At 41.6% G+C, this 23,313-nt stretch overlaps 1 protein-coding gene across 3 annotated transcripts in view; it reads left to right on the top strand.

Moving 5' to 3' along the window:
* Positions 1-23,313, top strand: part of CARMIL1 (capping protein regulator and myosin 1 linker 1) — a 344,138-nt gene that overhangs the window by 294,123 nt on the left and 26,702 nt on the right. For all 3 annotated transcript variants that reach the window (XM_073678871.1, XM_073678872.1, XM_073678873.1), the window contains 3 exons: positions 13,945-14,011; positions 14,177-14,373; positions 15,664-15,773. In XM_073678871.1, coding sequence (XP_073534972.1) covers positions 13,945-14,011; positions 14,177-14,373; positions 15,664-15,773 — 374 coding nt within the window. The remainder of the gene's footprint in view (positions 1-13,944; positions 14,012-14,176; positions 14,374-15,663; positions 15,774-23,313) is intronic.

Genomic DNA, 23,313 nt, shown 5'->3' on the forward strand with positions numbered 1-23,313 from the left:
AATCACTAACCTAATAGTTGTATACCCACAGTTTTTTAGAACTGCTTCACATCTATGTTGGATAGAGTCAACCAACTTCTGGCACCTGTCAGCTGTTATTCCAGCCCAGGATGCTTTGACTACATCCCACATTTTTTTGGCATTTGTTGGCTTTGCTTCAGAACACTTGTGGGGTGACATCAAAAATGCCATTTCTATCAGATTAAGGTCGGGGGATTGGGCTGGCCTCTCCATAACCTCAATTTTTGTTGGACTGGAACCAAGATTTTGTTCGTTTACTGGTGTGTTTAGGGTCGTTGTCTTGTTGAAACACGCATTTCAAGGGCATGACCTCTTCAAGTATTGTAATATATGCAAACTGGTCCATGATCCTTGGTATTCGGTAAATAGGTCCAGCACCATAGTAAGAGAAACATGCCCATATCATGATGCTTGCACTACCATGCTTCACTGTCTTCAGAGTTTACTGTGGCTTGAATGCAGAGTTTGGGGGTCGTATGATGAACGGTCTGTGGCCCTTTGACCCAAAAAGAAAAATTTTACTTTCATCAGTTCACAAAATGTTTCTCCATTTCTCTTTAGGCCAGTTGATGTTCTTTGGCAAATTTTATCCGCTTCAGTACACATCGTTTTTTTTTTCAACAGTGGGACTTTGCGGGGACTTCTTGCTAAGAGATTAGCTACACACAGGTGTCTTCTAACTATCTCAGTACTCACAGATACCTTGAGACTGTCTTTGATCATCCTGGAGCTGATCATTAGCTGAGTCTTTGCCATTCTGGCTATTCTGCGATCCATTCGAATTGTAGTCTTCCGTTTTCTTCCACATCTTTCTGGTTTTGCTTTCCATTTTAAAGCATTGGGAGATCATTTTAGCTGAACAGCCTATCATTGTCTGCACTTCTTTATACGTTGTACCCTCTCCAATCAACTTTTTAATCAAAGTACGCTGTTCTTCTGAACAGTGTCTCGAACAACCCATATGTCTCAGGCTTTCAAGGAGAAATGCATGTACAACATGTGCTAGCTTCACCCTTAAATAAGGGCCACGTGATTCACACCTGTTTCTTCACAGACTGATTGACCTCACTAATTGAATTCCACACCGCTATTATTTTGAACACACCCCCTTTCAATTAATTATTCAAATACACAGACTCAAAAACATGCAGATCATGAATGCGGAGTCTGTTGATTTTCTTAGAATCTACTGCACCAACTGGTAAATTGACATGTGGTAATATCATTTATACCAAAAACAGTGATTAATCTGGTTAGTCATATTGGACTGTTATTATTTTGAACACTACTGTACATAGCACAGACGCTCCAGAATCTTCCCATTGCTCCATCTACTGTGGTTGAAGCAAGAGCAGTTTATTCCTGTCTCAGCTGTGAAAAGATGAGATGGAAATGGCCTCTAAGTTACAGGTAGGCATGCTATTGCTTACGCGTTTCAAGTTTTATGAACAACTTAGCTTACTCATAGCTAATAAAGAATGTACCAGATATTTGCACTGATTAATATAATATGGATGGCCCCCTTAATACACAAGCAATATTGGAAGTGAAAACATAACTACAGGGTGGGCCATTTATAGGGATACACCTAAATAAAATGGGAATGGTTGGTGATATCAACTTCCTGTTTGTGGCACATTGGTATATGGGAGGGGGAAAACTTTTCCAGATGGGTGGTGACCATGGCGACCATTTTGAAGTCGGCCATTTTGGGTCCAACTTTATTTTTTTTCATTGGGAAGAGGGTCATGTGACACATCAAACTTATTGAGAATTTCATAAGAAAAACAATGGTGTGCTTGGTTTTAACGTAACTTTTATTTTTTCATGAGTTATTTACAAGTTTATGACCACTTATAAAATGTGTTCACAGTTCTGCCCATTGTGTTGGATTGTCAATGCAACCGTCTTCTCCCACTCTTGACACACTGATAGCAACACCGCAGAAGAAATGCTAGCACAGGCTTCCAGTATCCATTGTTTCAGATGCTGCACATCTCGTATCTTCACAGCATAGACAATTGCCTTCAGATGACCCCAAAGATAAAAGTCTAAGGGGGTCAGATCGGGAGACCTTGGTGACCATTCAACTGGCCCACGATTACCAATCCACTTTCCAGGAAACTGTTCATGTAGGAATGCTCAGACCTGACACCCATAATGTGGTGGTGCACCATCTTGTTGGAAAAACTCAGGGAACGTGCCATCTTCAGTGCATAAAGAGAGCAACACATAATCATGTAACAATTTCAGATATCCAGTGGCATTGAGGTTTCCATTGATTAAGAATGGCCCCACTATCTTTGTACCCCATATACCACACCATACCATCAATTTTTGTGTTCCAGCAGTCTTGGAGGGATTTATCCACTGTGGGTTAGTGTCAGACCAATAACGGTGGTTTTGTTTAACGTCACCATTCACAAAAAAAAAATTGACTCATCACTGAACATAATGTTCTGTGTAAATAGAGGGTCCTATTCCAATTTTTGTTTTGCCCATTCTGCAATTTCGGTGCGCCGATCTGGGTCTTCCTCATTGAGATGCTGCAGCAGCTGGATTTTGTAAGGGTGCCATTTGTGAGTAGCTAATATCTGCCAAAGGGATGTTCGACTGATGCCACTCTCCAGTGACATGTGGCGAGTGCTACGCTTTGGGCTCTTGCTGAATGAAGCTAGGACAGCCACTGATGTTTCTTCATTAGTAATAGTTTTCTTGCGTCCACATTTTGGCAAATCCAACACTGAACCTGTTTCACAAAATTTGGCAAGCAGTTTGCTAACTGTAGCATGGGAGATGGGTGGTCTCTTTGGGTGTCTTGCATTGAAATCTGCTGCAATGACCCGCGTACAGTGTTCACCTGACATAACACAATTTCTATCCGCTCCTCACTTGTTAACCTCTGCGACATGTTAATGGCTGTAAACAAAGAGAAACTTGTAAATAACTCATGAAAGAATAATTTTACTTTAAAACCAAGCCCCACATTGTTTTTCTTATGAAATTCTCAATAAGTTTGATGTGTCACATGACCCTCTTCCCATTGAAAAAAATAAAGTTGGATCCAAAATGTCCGACTTCAAAATGGCCACCATGGTCACCACCCATCTGGAAAAGTTTTCCCCCTCCCACATACTAATGTGCCACAAACAGGAAGTTGATATCACCAACCATTCCCATTTTATTTAGGTGTATCCATATAAATGGCCCACCCTGTATATTGCCACGAAGAATTACAAACCTTTGGAATTTTACAGCTGAAGTTGTGTTGCAAGATGTATAAAGCAATCTTATTGTGTGCTTTAGCAAATTGTCTTTCAAGGGGAGGTCTTAGATGTAAAGGCCGTGGCCCTACGCCCTCCACCCTCCCCTGCCCCCCCACCCCCCGCCCCCCAAAAAATGCACCAAAATGTCATTGCAGAATTCTGGTACATAATAAGCCAGTCAATAGGTGGCATAAACTTAAGAGTCTAAAATGTGACAGATTAATTTATTCAGCATAAACCACTATGATAAATTTGATGCACTTTAAGGCTGTTTAGTCGGAGTTTGTACTTTCTAAGAATAAGATGGTATTAATAAATATGGCCCATTCCTGGACTCAGGAAAATATTGGGGAAAAGTTGCAATACTAGTGTAAGGATATGTTTACATGTGACACATCTGTAAAAAATGTTGGTGACTGTCACATTTGTATAATTGTGGCTAGCAGCAGTCTATGTATCTGCTACAAAAAGAACCCTATTAAAGGTGTTTTGCCCAGTATATGTTGTTTTTCTCATCCCTTTTCATATCAATACTTACTGATCACTGGGGCTTAGGTAGGAACTCTTTCTGAATGGAGCATTTGCACCTCCTCTCCATGGATTCTCTATAGGGCTGAAACAGATAGCCGAATACTGCGTTTGACAATTTCCTATTGATAAGGGATAACTTGTAAACTTGGTACAGCCCCTTTTAAGATTTATGCAATGAATTTTCTCCAGCAAATTGGCGAAAAAAAATTAAGAAGTTGCCTAAAGAAACCCTTGAGATTCCAGTTCACTCTTCTATTTAGTAGTAGGACAATGTTTTTCATCACCCTGCCTGGAACCCTGGATACTTATTACTTTAGGTTAATTCAGACTAATAAAGTTTACTACATTCACCTTTATTTTTTAATATTATCAGATTGCATAACCAAGTGAACAGGGTAAAATGTTAAATCTTAGAGAATGGGTAATGTAGTGCTGTAAATGGAAAAATGTTTAGATTTGGTAACTATCAGCTTAGAAGGGATATTTTCCAATTGTATTACTAGTATATGGATGTATGAATTGACTCTTGCACTTTGCATTTCACTATTAGATATGCTTACATGCTTGTTTCTCTACATGAGCTGCTCATTTGTGGGGGCCATATCATGACTTTTCAATTTCCTTGTTCTTTGGGCTGAAGATGGTTCTTAAGAACATTGGCTGTATGTTGGGTATCATTGTCCTGCTACATAGAAAATTTGGTACCAATCTGATACCTCACTTTTGGTATTTTATGATGTATAAGTAAGTATCTGCCTGTATTTTTCAGTATTGAGGACACACTTTTTTTTATCTTGACCACATTCCCAACTCCATTTGCTGAAATGCCGTCCCAAACTTGCAAGGAACCTCCACCATGCTTCACAGTTACTTGCAGACACTCATTATTGTACTGATCTCCAGCCCTTTGGTGAAGAAACTTCCTTCTGTTACTGCTGAAAATTAAAATTCTTGAGTCCTCAGTCCAGAGCACGTGCTGCCATTTTTATGCATCCCAGTTCCTGTATTTCTGTGCATCTTTGAGTCACTTGTTCTTGTATCCGTGTTGAAAGTATGTTTTTTGGCCTTAATTCTTCCATGAAGACCACTTCTGACCAGACTACTTCGAAAAGTAGATCGGTGTAGCTGGGTCCCACCGATTTCTGCCAGTCCTGAGCTGATGGCACTGTTGGATACCTCCCAATTTTGAAGGGAAGTATGCATGATGTGTCTTGTCTACTGCATTAAGTTTCCTTGGCGGATCACTGCCCTTGCATCGTCAACATCTGAATGGCTCCAAATTTATTCAGCAGCAGGACAACTACCTAAAACATACAGCAAATGTCATTAAGAACTATCTACAGTGTAAAGAAGAATGAGTCCTGGAAGTGATGAGATGGCCCCACAGAGCCTTGATCCAAGCATAGTCTGTCTGGGATTACTTAGTCAGAAGGATTTTCCTACATCCACAGTAGAGCTGTGGTTACATCTTCAAGGTGTTTCAAACAACCTCCCAGCCAAAATCCTTCAAAAACTGCTATATGAAAAAAATATTACTCCAATAATATATATTACTCCATAATTTTATATGTACCTGAAAGCAATGCAAAAAATAATAGTTATTTACATAAAATAAAGCTTCATTCAGTCACGTCAGTGAAAACATAATTGTAGTTGCTAAAAAACAAACAAAAAAAAAGCAAAAAAAAAAACAGGAAGGCAAAAAAATAAAAACACTAGCTGGTCATCAAGGCTCTTTCAGGCCTGGTCATTTAGGGGGTTAATGTAAATTTATAATCTAGTAGAACATTTAGTTAGGACAGTAATGTGTCATTAGTCAGAGAACAGAATGTGCAGGGTATATAGGATAACATTTAGATTAATTGCGTCGTCTTTTGTAGATAATCTTCATGTCGGATTTTCGCTTTAAATTGGTCTCGGCTTTAGCACCAAAATTACATCATTTGTTCAAAGGAAAAAATTGTACTTGTAATGCATTAAAAGTGTAATTATATGACTGCACAGAGATGCATCAAAAAGTTCACAAACTCTGAATGTTGTAATTATTTGTGATACTGAGACATTTCCAGCAATGCTGCCCACTTATTGCTTAAACTGATAGATTATGTATAAGCCATGACTTTAAGGCCACCTGCCTACCATTATGCAAGTTCTTGTGCCAACAAAGCTACAATGACCTGGGGACATGTACTCAACAAGACATCTGAAGGAGTCCTGCGGTATGTGCACCAAGATGTTAGTGGCAGATCTTCATCGGTTGGATTTTTTTCTTTTTTACCACATCCAATAGATGTTAAATCAGGTTGGCATCTGGGGAATTTTGAACATCTATCATGTTCCTCAAACCATTCTTGAACAGTGTGACAGGGAGCATTACCCTGCTGAAAGAGACCACTGCCATTACAGAATATCGTTGCTATTAAAGGTAATTGTGAAAGTAGCGTTTACATGAATGCTAGGACCCAAGGTCTCCTAGCAGAATATTGCCCAGAACATCTCTCACTGCATCCGCCCACTAGTCCTATTTCTTTAGTGCATCCTTATCAAATACAAGTGATGCACATGTACCCTACAAGTCATCTGATGTAAAAGAAGTTCTGATTCATTGGACCAGGCCACTGTCTTCCTTTGCGTTATATGGACCTGGGTCAGCATGGACCTCTGCACTGGGACTGGAGTGCTGTGTACCCTTTACTGCAAAGTGCTGAAGTCGGTTCCTACCCCTTCTACCACGGGAAAAAGATCTCTGTATGCTTTTTCAAATTGTTCTTTTTGTTAGGCAATCCAAAAAGTGATGTTTTGGCACCTCTCACCAGAGCAATCATATGGTCACTCACTGTGCTTCTCTTCTACATTCTGATCAGCTCTTGCAATCCAACGTTTAAGAGAAGCACAGTGCGTGGCGGTATGATCACTCTGGTGAGAAATGCTGAAACAGAACAATTATTCCTTGCAACTTGAAAAAGAGTGCAGAGTTCTTCTACCAAAGATAGTCAATCTTACCAGTCTGTGGTCACTCCGCCTCATACACACAAAGTCTATGCCAGGGTACTAACAATTCCTTATCGGGAACACCCCATAAGGTCTGCCATATTGGAGGGTATCCTTACCCAGTCATCTACCCATCACCGTCTGGCCCATTTTTCCTGCTTTCAAGACACCAGTTGGCTGTCCAGTTGCTCTCTAATATATCTCACACCTCGACAGGGGCCCTTGTCACAAGATAATACATACAAGCCACTGTACCTGCCGGTCGTTTTATGTTCTAGCTTATTGGTGTGTAGAATTCCCCCCAAGAAATGCAAGTTTGTAATATTGTTATAGTTTTAGTAGTGTTGATTCTTGTGTAATAGAATTGTGAAATTGAAAGACATTAGATAAAATCTATATATATAATCGTCTTATCCCGTCTGTCTGTCTGTCTATCTGTCTGTCTGTCTGTCCTGGAAATCCTGCGTCGCTCATTGGTCCGGCAGCGGCCAATCAGCGCCGCGGGATTTCTGAAAAAAGATGGCGGCCGTTAGTGGCCCATCTGCGGGACGGAGCTCAGCGGCGATGCAGCCGGGAGATGAGCGTCGCGAGGCGCTCATTTCCCGGCCGGTAGCAGAGGAAGGACCGCCGGCGTCGCTGACCTCCATGCGGAAGGGGGAGCGGCGCTGCGAGTCGGGATACTTCTGCTGCAAGCGCCCGCTCATGTCCCGGGTTCTCGCAGCGGAAGTACCCGCACAGGCAGCGCCGCTCCCCGGTCCTCACCAAGACGATTCGATGATTGGTCGCGGTCTTCGGACTCGGCCAATCACTGATCTTACCGCAAAAGTTAAACACCGCTGTGCTGATTGGTCGCGGACGCTGCCTGCGACCAATCACCGATTTGGGCTCCACATTTAAATATCGGCCGCGACCAATCACCGATCTTGGCTCCACATTTAAACACCGCTGTGCTGATTGGTCGCCGACGCCGGGCACGACCAATCACCGATTTTGGTGCCACATTTAAATAGCGTCCGCGACCAATCAGCACAGAGGTGTTTAAATGTGGAGCCAAGATCGGTGATTGGTCGCGGCCGATATTTAAATTTGGCGCGACCAATCACCGATTTGTGCAGCACATTTAAATAGCGGCCGCGACCAATTGGACGTCAGCGCCGCTCCCCGGTCCTCCCTTCACACCCTAGGCGCATGGATGTCAGCGGCGCTGCCTGTGCGGATACTTCCGCTGCGAGAACCCGGGACATGAGCGGGCGCTCGCAGCAGAAGTATCCCGACCCGCAGCGTCGCTCCCCGCTCCTCCCTTGACACGCTAGCCGCTGATGTCCCCACAGTATCTGCATGGTGTTACAAAGGTCCGGACATTTGTGTTAAAAATCGCTGATTGGTCGCTGGCACTGCCCGCGACCAATCACCGATTTGGCCGCCACATTTAAATATCGGCCGCGACCAATCACCGATCTTGGCGCCACATTTAAACACCACTGTGCTGATTGGTCGCGGACGCTATTTAAATGTTGCGCCCAAATCGGTGATTGGTCGCGGTCTTGGCCCGCGACCAATCACTGATCTTGCCGCAAGAGTTAAACACTACTGTGCTGATTGGTCGCGGACGCTGCCCACGACCAATCACCGATTTGGGCGCCAAATTTAAATATCGGCCGCGACCAATCACCGATCTTGGCTCCACATTTAAACACCGCTGTGCTGATTGGTCGCGGACGCTATTTAAATGTGGCGCCAAAATCGGTGATTGGTCGCGGCCGATATTTAAATTTGGCGCCCAAATCGGTGATTGGTCGCTGGCGATGCCCGCGACCAATCAGCAATTTTTAACACAAATGTCCGGACCTTTGTAACACCATGCGGATACTGTGGGGACATCAGCGGCTAGCGTGTCAAGGGAGGACTGGGGAGCGGCGCTGCGGGTCGGGATACTTCTGCTGCGAGCAGTCGCTCATGTCCCGACTTCTCGCAGCGGAAGTATCCGCACAGGCAGCGGCGCTCCCCGGTCCTCACCAATACGATTCCGCTCCCCGGCCCTCACCAATACGATTCGCTGATTGGTCGCGCTCTCCGCCCGCGACCAATCAGTGATCTTGGCGCTAAAGTTAAACACCGCTCTGCTGATTGGTCGCAGCCGCTGCCCGCGACCAATCACCGATTTGGCCGCCACATTTAAATAGCGGCCGCGACCAATCACCGATCTTGCCGCCACATTTAAACACTGCTGTGCTGATTGGTCACGGCTGGCGTCCGCGACCAATCAGCGAGATTGGCGCCAAATTTATACAACGCTCTGCTGATTGGTCGCGGTTGCCAGCCAACCACGACCAATTAGCGAGATTGGCGCCTAATTTAAACAGCGCTATGATCTCCCGACGGCAAGTGTGAACGGAGGACCGAGGAGCGGCGCCGCCGGTCGGGATGCTTCTGCTGCGAGCAGCCGCTCATCTCCCAGCTGCTCGCAGCGGAAGTACCCGCACAGGCAGCGCCGCTCCCCGGTCCTCACTAATACGACGCTGATTGGTTGTGGCCGCCGGCCCCGACCAATCATCGATATAGGCAGCAAATTTAAACCCCGCTCTGCTGATTGGTCGGGGCCGGACACCGCGACCAATCAGCGAGATTGGCGCCAAATTTAAACAATGCTCTGCTAATTGGTCGCGGTCTCCGGCCGCGAACAATCAGCGATATTGGCGCCATATTTAAACACCGCTTCACTGATTGGTCGCGGTTACCGGTCACGAATAACCAGCATTATTGGCGACAAATTTAAACACCGCTCTGCTGATTGGTCGCGGCCGTGACCAATCACCATTATTGGCGCCAAATTTAAATACCGCTTTGCTGATTGGTCGCGACTGCCGGCCGCAAACAATCAGCATTATTGCCGCCAAATTTAAACCCCGCTCTTCTGATTAGTCGCGACCGCCGGCCGTGACCAATCTGCGATATAGGCGCCAAATTTTAACACCGCTTTGCTGATTGGTCGCGGTTGCCGGCCTCGACCAATCAGCGATTTTGGCGCCAAATGTAAACACCGCTCTGCTGCTTGCGCCCGGTCGGCCGCATACCTATTCTAGAATACCCGATGCGTTAGAATCGGGCCACCATCTAGTGTATTCTTAATAGCCATTTTGGATTGCTTCCAGCCAACTGTCAACCAAATAAAGGTTTCAGTGCATGTCACCGGCCGTCCTTTAGCAGTCTATCATTCAGCTCTATGATTTTAAAGGGGTTGTCCAGAACAAATCGATAAGTCTGCAGTCCTACTGTGTGACTGAAAACTAATGAGTCTGCCCTTTCCCCCCAGCATGCACACTGTGCGCTCTGGGAATTTGCAGGTTTCAGAAACTGGACCAGAGGGTATGTATGACTATACACTGTGTGCAGAATTATTAGGCAAATGAGTATTTTGATCACATGATACTTTTTATACATGTTGTCCTACTCCAAGCTGCATAGGCTTGAGATCCAACTGCCAATTAAGTAAATCTGGTGATGTGCATCTCTGTAATGAGGAGGGGTGTTGACTAATGACATCAACACTCTATATAAGGTGTGCTTAATTATTAGGCAACTTCCTTTCCTTTGGCAACATGGGTCAGAAGAGAGATTTGATGGGCTCTGAAAAGTCCAAAATTGTGAGATGTCTTGAAATTTCTAAACTTTTGATGTGTGATCACCGAACAATCAAGCGTTTCATGGCAAATAGCCAACAAGGGTCGCAAGAAGCATGTTGGCCAAAAAAGGCGCAAAATAGCTGCCCATGAATTGAGGAAAATCAAGCGTGAAGCTGCCAAGATGCCATTCGCCACCAGTTTTGCCATATTTCAAAGCTGCAATGTTACTGGAGTATCAAAAAGCACAAGGTGTGCGATACTCAGGGACATGGCCAAGGTAAGGAAGGCTGAAAAACGACCACCTTTGAACAAGAAACATAAGATAAAACGTCAAGAATGGGCCAAGAAATATGTTAAGACTGATGAAATGAGAGGGACTCTTGATGGGCCAGATGGATGGGCCAGAGGCTGGATCAGTAAAGGGCAGAGAGCTCCACTCCGACTCAGACGCCAGCAAGGAGGAGGTGGGGTACTGGTATGGGCTGGAATCATCAAAGGTGAACTTGTGGGACCTTTTCGGGTTGAGGATGGAGTGAAGCTCAACTCCCAGACCTACTGCCAGTTTCTGGAAGACAACTTCTTCAAGCAGTGGTACAGGAAGAAGTCGGTATCGTTCAAGAAAAACATGATTTTCATGCAGGACAATGCTCCATCACATGCATCCAACTACTCCACAGCGTGGCTGGCCAGTAAAGGTCTAAAAGGAAAAAATAATGACATGGCCCCCTTGTTCACCTGATCTGAACCCCATAGAGAACCTGTGGTCCATCATAAAATGTGAGATCTACAGGGCGGGAAAACAGTACACCTCTCGGAACAGTGTCTTCGAGGCTGTGCTGGCTGCTGCACGCAATGTTGATCGAAAACAGATCAAGCAACTGACAATCTATAGATGGAAGGCTGTTGAGTGTCAACATAAAGAAAGGTGGCTATATTGATCACTAATTTTTTTGGTTTTTGTTTTTGCATGTCAGAAATGTTTATTTCTAAATTTTGTGCAGTGATATTGGTTTACCTGGTAAAAATAAACAAGTGAGATGGGATTATATTTGGTTGTTATTAAGTTGCCTAATAATTCTGCACAGTAATAGTTACCTGCACAAACAGATATCCTCCTAAGGTAGCCAAATCTAAAAAAAAACCACTCCAACTTCCAAAAATATTAAGCTTGGATATTTGAGTCTTTTGGGTTGATTGAGAACATAGTTGTTGATCAATAATAAAAATAATCCTCTACAAATACAACTTGCCTAATAATTCTGCACACCGTGTACATACTCCCGTATACTTGTATTGAACGAGGCTGCGCGCTGTCTAGTGACAGGGCCGGCCAGTTGGCGTGGGCGCCTGGACGGTGCAGCCACACTCCATACAAGTGTATGGAGCGAGGCCATGCCCACTGTCCGGGAGTATTTATAACTTATACATACCCTCCGGTCCTGGGTCTGAAACCGGCGAATCCTTGCAGTGACTGCAGACTTATCGATTTGGACTAGACAACCCCTTTAAGGCCACATCTGTATGGCCTCCAGGTGAAAATAGCAAAATTATGATAAAAGAGCAGAAATTCTTAAAATTCATTTTATAAAGAAGGAGTCAACAACCATTGGGACTCCAGCTGCTGTGAAGCTACAACTTCTGATTTACCTGACAGCAACAGACAATCTAGGAGTTTCACAACAGCTGGAGTGCTGCTGCATTATTGTATAGCCAGCATTGACCCTAGGTATGTAATGGCCCCATATTGGTTCTACCTGTGACCTGTGTTTATTTGTAAATTTCCCCTTTTGACCCCAAACATTATCAGGAATAAACTCTCATAGTGGAGTTGACCAATGTTCAGAGTCTCTGCACGCATCAACTAGCTTGATAACAAAGTGATTACACTTTACGTTGTGAAAATATATGCAAGCATCTGACTAGTCTAAATGAATTTATGGAATTGAATCTGTTTTTAGAATGTGGCCTATGGGCTGAAAATATTTATAAGTCAGTCTTGTTCAGTAGTCCCCTGGAATAAGATGCGACACTTAATAAATTTGGCTCATATTTTGGGCAATCTGCGTGCCAAAGTCAGGAAATGTACTTGTCCTTGACTGGTGTACCTTTCTGCTATAATTTACAACACTTTCTGGCTTAAATAAGCACTCCCATCAAAGTTTTTATCCTCTTAATATATTGCAGTCAAGTACTGTATGTACTTACAATTGCTAATTTTGACTTTCTACCAAGCTAATTCTCCTCTTTACTCTGCTTGATGTAGAAACAGGAAGTCTCTTGTCCCTGAATTTATTATTCCCCTCCTCCCCCCTGCTAGGGACTCTTGCGGTGATTCCTGAGTCATGCAAGAAAAATTGACTCTACAAAGAGCTTAGAAGGATTCAGCTAGTCCATTTTTAATCATGTGATATCATAGACCTAATGGAAAAGAGAAAAAATAACTGGGTAGAAAGGCAAAATGAGCAATTGTAAGTACACAGTAATATATATGATGATTGAAATATGTTAAGAGGATACACACTGTGATGGGAGGAGTGCTTCTTTAATTTGTAGTGAAACAGGTGGACCACAATAGACCATGACTCCAATCTAAACCCAGTATACTTGTTAAGTGTTGGAGCTGATGTAAAAACGCCAAAAGTCTTTTTCTTTTCTAGTGTAACCAGTTTGGCAGCGATGCACATCTATTTCTGGAGTGATCATATCTGACATCATAGGGAATTTGCTTTCTGTTTCATGAGCATGTTGGAAATTTCCAGAAATTAAATGGAAAACCTGCTATGTCTTATTTAGGTTGTATCTTTGGTAGCACGAACAGTCATAACATATATACATACACACGTATATGCACAAACACACAATATATATGTGTGCGTGTATGTGTTGTGGTGTTTGTGTGTGTGTAATATATAGGTATATATATATATATGTATATATATATATATATGTATATATATATATATATATATATATATATATATATATAATGCATCAACAACACAGATGAAAGGAAATCAGGTCTGAATATCTACATTTTGTTTCTTCCGGCAGGGAAAGGCTTATGCATTATGTAGTTTGCATGTTTTCCGGTGATGAATCATTTCTCTATGCGCTTGCCATTTTCCTATGCATCTTGTATAAGGCGAGTAATATTTCGCAAAGTACTGACATTGTTATTTCTCACAACATGGGAAAATATTAAGAGGCGGAATCCATGTCCTTTCCATTAATCTGCTCCGCAGGTAGACCTTTGTCAGCATGGTGTGACCCTTCTTGAGTTTCTGAACTAGAAAGAAACGGGCTTGTAGTTTACTGTGTATCTATATTGTCTGTGTACTATATTACAGTATTTACAGCAGGAGGAACCGAGTTTTACTGCATTAGGCCGCAGTAAACCTTCCATCTTTGTTGTTTCGGTTTTATTTCTTAATATTCTGTTCTCACTAGAAATCTATATTCTCCACAAAGACAATGTGTGCGCTTACAGTGAACTATTGCTGTAATTATTGCAGATGACTCCCAAGTCCAAGAGAAAGAGTATTCACAGCCGAATGCTGCGTCCTGTGTCCAGAGCCTTCGGTGAGTATATTGAACAAGTGTCAGCTTTGCTTCAGGGAGTATTTCAATATCTGATTATGAACAGAACAGAAAATGAGCAGCATAAAATATCTTTATATTTTCGTGGCCCATGAAGGTTATAAAGCTTTCAGCTCATTATCTTATTAACATCTGTTTTTTTTCAAGAAATGGAGTTTGACCTGGACAAGGCTCTTGAAGATGTCCCAATACACATCGAAGACCCTCCATATCCCTCCTACAAGCAGGACAAACGATCATCTAGTGTCATTGCAGAGTTGCCATCAGAAGAAGGGAAAAAGCTTGAGCATTTTACTAAATTACGACCAAAGAGAATGAAGAAACAGCAACCCAGCAAATCCACTGTTAGTACATGACTTTATCTCATTAAATATATAACTTCTTAAAGGAGTAATCCCAAAACTGTAGCTTACAGGATAGGCAAGACGTGTCTGACCACTGGGACCTCGCCAATGCTGAGAACAGGAGTTACTGAATCCTTTTCTGCATCTCTTGAGGTTTTCACTAACCGGTAACCATTTAGGCCCTGTTTATGCAGTGTGTCTGGAGGTTCCATCTGAATCCCCAAAAAATTAGATTGAAATGAAGCCCCCCTGACTGATCTGTAGACTGGAAAAACACAAACTAACTTCAAGGACTCAGATTCAGATTTTTTTGCGGTAACGTCTCATTTTAGATAGGTGCAAAACGTAGTAGACTTCATTTCTACACGATGTCGGCTGAAAAAAAACAAAATTCTTCGGAAAATTATCGCAATTAGAATCCGTTTGTGTAACTGCAGTCTATGGCTTTGTCACCAGTTTTGTTTGAATCCCGTTTTTCAGACGCACTCCATAAATGATGTATAATCAGGGTTTCATGTAAATTACACGTGAAAAACGGATAATTAAATAAATGAAAATATTTGTGAAAAAATAAAGGACCACAGAATGAGATGTGGTTAAGTATTAATACTGGCAATCTTTATAAGGGTGGTGCTAATCTGCCCCGTAGAGAGTGTTGGATCCAAGTGACCAATGTCTCCTTGCCAATGGTAGACACCCGTTGTGTGTACATGCAGTTAACAGTCATTACAGAGACTAAAGAGATGTCGTGAATACATGGTGGACTCCTAATTATGAATTTGTTGTAGTATCTCATAGCGACTATTATAAACCTATAATTTTTTGGGCCATTCGGTATACAGCCTAGTGGGCCTGTCCCTGTAAAATTCTGGTGACCGATCTGCATTCTGCTCCATTTTAGCATTGTACAGTTTTTTTTGCCACAAGAGCTCATAAAAACTACATACGATGCTTCATCCTCATCCAGACCTGCTGATGTAAGCCAAGCTGCAATTCTGCAATTGACGGATATGAAAAGAACATGCATAAAATCTGGCAATAGAGAAGATGTCCGTTTCTCATGAATATTTATTGGATGTATGCTTTCTGTAGGCATGAGACCTACGCTAGATGATTGGTTTCCATGCTAGCTGTTATTATATACAGGACATATAGAAGTTTTCATGTTGCATAATTTATTATTCTTTTCTGCTGCTAAACAAAACATAATGTTTTGCCTATTGCCTTCTGGTTATGGCAGGTTTATATAGATATAGGTAGTAAATATAACCTTTGTGCTTATTGTTCCAGCAATCTGGAGCTGAAGCCGCTTCCGATGGAGATCAAAATGGACTGATACCTAGAGTAGATGAAGGGGTGGATGAGTTTTTCAGCAAGAAGGTGACAAGACTTGACTCAAAGTAAGTTAAATTGTCTGTTCAATTTTTATCACCCTCTTTGTTACAAGGGTTGCCTGACAATAAGTTGAAGTCTAGAATCTCCAGCAATTAGCTTTAAAGGGGTTATCCAGGACTTAGGGTTATTGGACTAAGAACTTACAGGCAGGTAGTTGCTAACTACCTGCCTGTTCTAATCTGCAGATGTCTATCCAGGCTCAGGCATTGACTCTCCTGCTTCTTTTGACCTCACTTCAACAGAATAGCTTTTCGTCTTCTGGTCTGCTCTATTGTCAGGCATAAATGTTGACCTCATCCTATTTGACAGCCGACTCCCTGCAGAATGGCAGCAGGGAGCCAGCTGTCAATCAGTATAACATTGATAGAGACATCCCGTCAACCGAACAGCGCGTAAGAGAAGAAGCAGCTCTGTCAATATGACATCACCAGAAGAAGGAGAATTGCCGGCAGGAGCAGTCGATGACTGCTCTGAGCAGGAACAGATCACCGCAGGGCAGAACTATCTGCCTGTAAGTTCTTAGCCCAATAGGTTAAAAAAACGAATTCTCAGACAACCCATTTAATTTGTGGGAACTAGGAAGAGTTTAAAAGCAAGAGTTATATCCATTATTAAAATATTAGCACAGATAAATAAATGAAAGTTCTTACTACTGAATATTAAAAAAAAAAAGATTAATTTACGGATTTACAATCACAAACCGTATTTTCAACCAAGCAAAAAATATATATATATCTTTTTGTACCCGTGAGAGCTATTGATCCAAGATATTGACTAAAGGTGAGCTGCATATTTCTTTCTGCAATTAAAACTGGCCATAACAATCTTCAATTCATAGAAAGTCCAATTAAAAAAATAATATATATAATATTTTTTTAATTGGACTTTCTATGAATTGAAGACTGTTATGGCCAATTTTAATTGCAGAAAGAAATATTTTGCTCACCTTTTAATCAGTATCTTGGATCAATAGCTCTCACGGGTACAGAAAGATAATTCGATCCAGCACAAGGTTCTTTTAAAATCTAAAAAAAAATTGTCTGTATTGAAAGAATATCTGTTGAAGGTAATCGGAGGACAGCATAAGGTAGTGGCTAAAGCACAGAATTAAAAAATGGCACAAGTCAGGCTGTGTGACTGAAGGTTTAATCACCTAGTGATTATCATTGCTGTGACTAGCTGGCACTGGCTTCCAAGTCAGACTCTGCCCCTTCCTGTGATAAGCAGCTCACTGTCTATAGAGTATGTACACTGAGAGCCTGGTGTGGGCGGGGTTAGCTTTCTCAGCTCTGCTTCATGCTAAATCTAAAAGCTCTGAGTGTATCAGAACAGCTGCACTCTGTAATCTAAGTGATACATCATTGGATTCAGCTTCTCTTTGCCTACATCATGCTGCTCTCAGATGAGGTAGCAAAAACCTGCTGACAGATTCACTTTAACATACACAGTCAACAAAAACCACCATAATACAGGCATATATGTTACATTAGAGATGGAAAAACACTATGGATCTATGTGTTTTCTTATAAAAATGATCCCTTAATCATGATTAAGGATCACTGTGATCTGAAAACCTGTTGACCGGGAGCGTGTTTCTCCATCTCTGATGTAATATACAGTACCAGTAAAAAGTTTGGACACAACTGTTTATATAGGTTTTTTTCATTGTTCTTATTGTAGTGAAGGCCTCAAAACCACAAAGGAACACACATGAAAACGTGGAATAAAGATACAAGTGTGAAACAAATCAGAATGTGTGAGTCTTAGATTTCTCAACGTTATCCCCCCTTTCACTCTGATGACAGCTCTACACCCCCTTGGCATTCTCTTAATAGTTCCACCTGGAATTTCTTCCAATAAACAGTCATGTCTTTTTTTGAAAAATCACCTGCCTGTAGAAAGTGTTTACAACCATCCCAATGTGTTTTGGTACACTTTCCATATAGCACTGAACCCTATTTCACAACTGTCATAATCCAAACTATGACCAGAACCACTCAACAGGTCGTCATTCCTTTAAGACATGAAGGTCGGTCGGTCTGGAAATTTGCTAGAACCTTTAAGGTATCTTCATGAAAATAAACAGTCGCTATGATGTAACTAGCTTTCATGAACAGTGCCCCATTTAAAGGAATGCCAAGAATTACGTCTGTTGTAGAAGGATAAGTTTATCAGAGTTACCGGCCTCAGAAACAGCACCTCAGATAACAGTCCACATAAATGATGCACAGACATCAAAAATCAGGCACATCTCCACATCAACTGTTCAAAGGAGACTGTGAAAAACAGTCTTGTATGGTCAAATTGCTGCAAGGAAGCCACTATCGAGGAACGCAAACATGAGACTTGTTTGGACCAAAAATCACAAGGACTGTGCATTAGTTGAGGGGAAATCCCTACTGTGGTTTGAGGAGTCAAAATTTTAGATTTTTAGTATCCACTACTATGTCTTTTTGACATGCAGAAAAAGTGAGCGGATGTGGTCCCCACCATGAATGGGGCAGGTATGATGGTGTAGGGGTGCTTTGCTGGTGACACTGTTAGTGATTTATTCCAAATTTAAGGCACACTTACCCAGCATGGTGACTACAGCATTCTAAAACATGCCATCCCATTGGATCTGCACTTAGTAGAACCATAATTTGTGTTGCAACAAGACAATGACCCAAAATTTACCTCTATGCTATGTAAGGGCTATGTGACCAAGAGGGTGAGCGATGGAGTGCTGTGTCAGAGGACATGGCCTCCACAATTACCTGATCACAACCCAGTTGAGATGATTTGGGATGACAAAGCAGCCAAGTGCTTAGCACCACTGGGAACTCCTTCAAGACTGCTCGTAATCCTTTCGAGATAACTACTTAATGGAGCTGATTGTGAGAATTCTAGGGGTATGTAAAGCTGTCATCAAAGTAAAAGGGGGTACTTTTGAGTAGTCTAAAGTTTAACACATAATCTGGTTTATTTCACATGTTTCTTTACTCATTGTTTTCATATGTGTTCTTTCATGGTTTTGCTGCCTTCAGTCTGAATCTACAATGTGCATTGCATAAATAGATGTGTCCAAACTTTTGACTAGTATTTTATCTGCGTGCATTATGGTGGTTTTTGTCACTTATGGATTTCCATGGAGTTTCTTCAGTACATGCAGTGCAGTATTGATGTTCAGATATCCACAATAAAGGCAATGTAATTTTTATACAAGATTGCCAGTAAATTATATTAACTGAAAAAATAAAGTTTGTTACCAACAGCATAAGATCAGAGCCACAATTTCTAACCTCCAGTCGAGTAATAAAACTTGGACTCTGCTTGTTATCGACAGCAATGGTTTAAAACTATTTGAACTTATAAGGTCGGTTACCAGCTTTCTCATTACAAAAGCTTTAATTTACAATTTAGCCTTGCCTTTATTTTTCACAGACGTTTTATATTTAACAATGTGAAGATTTCAATAATTTTTGCCTATACTATGAATTTTCCGTTTCCCTTTTTAATTAACCATTGATTGAAACTAATAGCTTTTACGGCTTTTTATGTCCGTGGAGGTGGTTTCTGCATGTCCGTTCCCTTACTCTCTCACTTCCGTAGATAACAACATATCTTGCTTTTTCACAGAAACATTCATAATTTAGCAAAGCAAAATGACAGCTTTAGAAATTAAAAGGGCAAAACACTTAATTGATACTTCAATATGGGCTTAGGGCATACTGTGAAATCCTTTTGAAAATGCCTCTCTTCACACTGTTTAAGCTGCCAGCAAGTGCATATTGGACAATGGAAAATGCACTTCTCAGTGAATGCTAAAAGTGTTTTTCAGAGCATGTTGCCTAGTGACATACCAAATGATTGGAAAATCCCGCTGCGGAATAAATGTTTAATAATTAACCAGAATTTTTTTTTTTTTTGTATTACATACTTCGCTATTTCACGGTTTTATTTTTTGTACTTTTTCATTTTTTTATCTCCTCAAACTACAATGATAAAAAAAAAAAAAAACCCTGAAAAAAAATTACCATATATATACAGGGTGGTCCAAAAGTAGGTGGACAGAAAGTGTAATAAGGTTATGAAGGGGGAGATTTATCAAACAAAATCCAGTAATTTTAGATAACATTATGTGGAGTGATGAAGCTTCTTTCAAATTATCCGGCCATATTAACAGACATAATTGTATTTACTGGTATAATGAGAACATGCATTTAACATTAGAGCAACAACTAAATGAGCCTGGTGTCAATGTTTGGGGTGGTATTTCAAGTTTTGGTGTTTTAGGACCAATATTTTTTGATGGAACAGTCACAGGAGATAAGTATCTCGAAATTCTAATGAATCAAGTTGTTCCCCAGTTACAGCAACAGCCTAATTCAAATGACCTTTATTTCCAACAAGATGGGGCCCCTCCACATTATTCAAGAGTAGTCCACGAGTATCTTGATGAAACATTTCCTAATAAATGGATTGGCCGAAGAAGCCCACTTGATTGGCCAGCACGTTCACCAGACTTGACCCCAATGGATTTTTTCTTTTGGGGAGTACTCAAGGACAAAGTTTTATAGTCGAAAACCAAAAAGGTGTCAGTGATTTGAAAAATTACATAAGAGATGCATTTTAAGAAATTAATACCCAAAGAGACTTGTGCAAAAAAGTTTGTCGAAGCGTAAGAGGCAGACTTCAAAGCTGTGCAAATTATAATGGAAAACAGTTTGAGCACCTGCGTTGATAAAATTTAAGGGCTTTTGTATTATTGTTCAGAATAAAATTGAATTGTCAATGTTATGCTTGTGTTAGTAAATATAATTTTATACAGTACAGACCAAAAGTTTGGACACACCTTCTCATTTAAAGATTTTTCTGTATTTTCAGGACTATGAAAATTGCACATTCACACTGAAGGCATCAAAACTATGAATTAACACATGTGGAATTATATACTTAACAAAAAAGTGTGAAACAACTGAAAATATGTGTTATATTCTAGGTTCTTCAAAGTAGCCACCTTTTGCTTTGGTGACTGCTTTGCACACTCTTGGCATTCTCTTGATGAGCTTCAAGGGGTAGTCACCGGAAATGGTCTTCCAACGATCTTGAAGGAGTTCCCAGAGATGCTTAGCACTTGTTGGCCCTTTTGCCTTCACTCTGCGGTCCAGCTCACCCCAAACCATCTCGATTGGGTTCAGGTCTGGTGACTGTGGAGGCCAGGTCATCTGGCGTAGCACCCCATCACTACCCCTCTTGGTCAAATAGCCCTTACACAGCCTGGAGGTGTGTTTGGGGTCATTGTCCTGTTGAAAAATAAATGATGGTCCAACTAAACGCAAACCGGATGGAATAGCATGCCGCTGCAAGATGTTGTGGTAGCCATGCTGGTTCAGTATGCCTTCAGTTTTGAATAAATCCCCAACAGTGTCACCAGCAAAACACCCCCACGCCATCACACCTCCCCCTCCATGCTTCACGGTGGGAACCAGGCATGTATAGTCCATCCGTTCACCTTTTCTGCGTCGCACAAAGACACGGTGGTTGGAACCAAAGATCTCAAATTTGGACTCATCAGACCAAAGCACAGATTTCCACTGGTCTAATGTCCATTCCTTGTGTTCTTTAGCCCAAACAAGTCTCTTCTGCTTGTTGCCTGTCCTTAGCAGTGGATTCCTAGCAGCTATTTTACCATGAAGGCCTGCTGCACAAAGTCTCCTCTTAACAGTTGTTGTAGAGATGTGTCTGCTGCTAGAACTCTGTGTGGCATTGACCTGGTCTCTAATCTGAGCTGCTGTTAACCTGCGATTTCTGAGGCTGGTGACTCGGATAAACTTATCCTCAGAAGCAGAGGTGACTCTTGGTCTTCCTTTCCTGGGGCGGTCCTCATGTGAGCCAGTTTCTTTGTAGCGCTTGATGGTTTTTGCAACTGCACTTGGGGACACTTTCAAAGTTTGCCCAATTTTTCGGACTGATTGGCCTTCATTTCTTATAGTAATGATGTCCACTCGTTTTTCTTTACCTGGCTGCTTTTTTCTTGCCATAATACAAATTCTAACAGTCTATTCAGTAGGACTATCAGCTGTGTATCCACCTGACTTCTGCACAACACAACTAATGGTCCCAACCCCATTTATAAGGCAAGAAATCCCACTTATTAAACCTGACAGGGCGCACCTGTGAAGTGAAAACCATTTCCGGTGACTACCTCTTGAAGCTCATCAAGAGAATGCCAAGAGTGTGCAAAGCAGTCATCAAAGCAAAAGGTGGCTACTTTGAAGAACCTAGAATATAAGACATATTTTCAGTTGTTTCACACTTTTTTGTTAAGTATATAATTCCACATGTGTTAATTCATAGTTTTGATGCCTTCAGTGTGAATGTACAATTTTCAAAGTCATGAAAATACAGAAAAATCTTTAAATGAGAAGGTGTGTCCAAACTTTTGGTCTGTACTGTATATAAATCAAAATAAATGTTATTATTTTCTGTCCACCTACTTTTGGACCACCCTGTATATTTAATATATATTCATATATATTTTTTTTATTTGGGCTTACAATTTAAAAAAATCTTCATTCTCATTATATACAGAGTTGGACAATTGTCTCTGACAAGGTCATTTAAAATGTGAAGGGAAGTATATGTGGCCTGCGCTTATTCAACAGTGTGTGCTTAAAGGGATCCTATCACCAGGTTTTCCCAATGTAAACTACAGCCACAACCTTTTAATGCCTATTTTACAGCAGTCTAGCAAGCTGTATAAAAGTCCCCAACCCCTTCTGCATTGTCCAAAAAATACCTTTTATTATTCCCCTCCCATATGGCACAGTGCGGTTCGATGGGCATCGCTAATCTTGCTTTAGTGCCTCCTTGCAATCAACGTCCTCCTGCTCTGCTTCACGTGGATGACGTGTCCTCCATCATCCTCAGTGTTCCCAATCGTGCTGCTGCACAGGCGTACTTTTATCTCGATGTTGAGGGCAGAGCAAAGTACTGTAATGCGCATGCGCCAGCTTTACTTTAGGGTCATCAACACTCTTTGGGCTCTTCCGGTGCATGCGCATTACAGTACTTTGCTCTGCCCTCAGCAGGGAGATAAAAGTACGCCTGTACAGGAGTGCGATTGGGAACACTGTGTGGATGGCGGCATCCATATGAAGCAGGGCCGGAGGATGGCCATTGCAATGAGAAAGGAGGCACCGAAGCAAGACCAGCAACACCCATCGGACCGGACTGCGCTGTATTGGGGAGGGATAATAAAAGATCAGATATTTTGAGGGGAAATCAGAGAGGATTGCGCACTTGCATACAGCTTGCTAGATAGCAGTAAAGGTAGAGGCCATAGTTTGTATTGGGATAACCTGACCAGGGTCCGGATTCCTTTAAAGCGCCATGGAATAAATGGTGCTATAATAATAAAAAAATAATAATAATTTAGAAATGGGGTACAAAAGAAAACATGTGACTGTGGTATCTGACTACACAGCGTTTATTTGTTGTGTTGTCTGTTACCATGGATACACACAGTTCTGCATATCTACTGAAATACAAAAACAAATCCTA

The sequence above is a fragment of the Phyllobates terribilis genome, unplaced genomic scaffold, assembly GCF_046119375.1.
Source record: "Phyllobates terribilis strain yellow unplaced genomic scaffold, ASM4611937v1 Scaffold_4__5_contigs__length_816908805, whole genome shotgun sequence".
Classification (NCBI taxonomy): Eukaryota; Metazoa; Chordata; class Amphibia; order Anura; family Dendrobatidae; genus Phyllobates; species Phyllobates terribilis.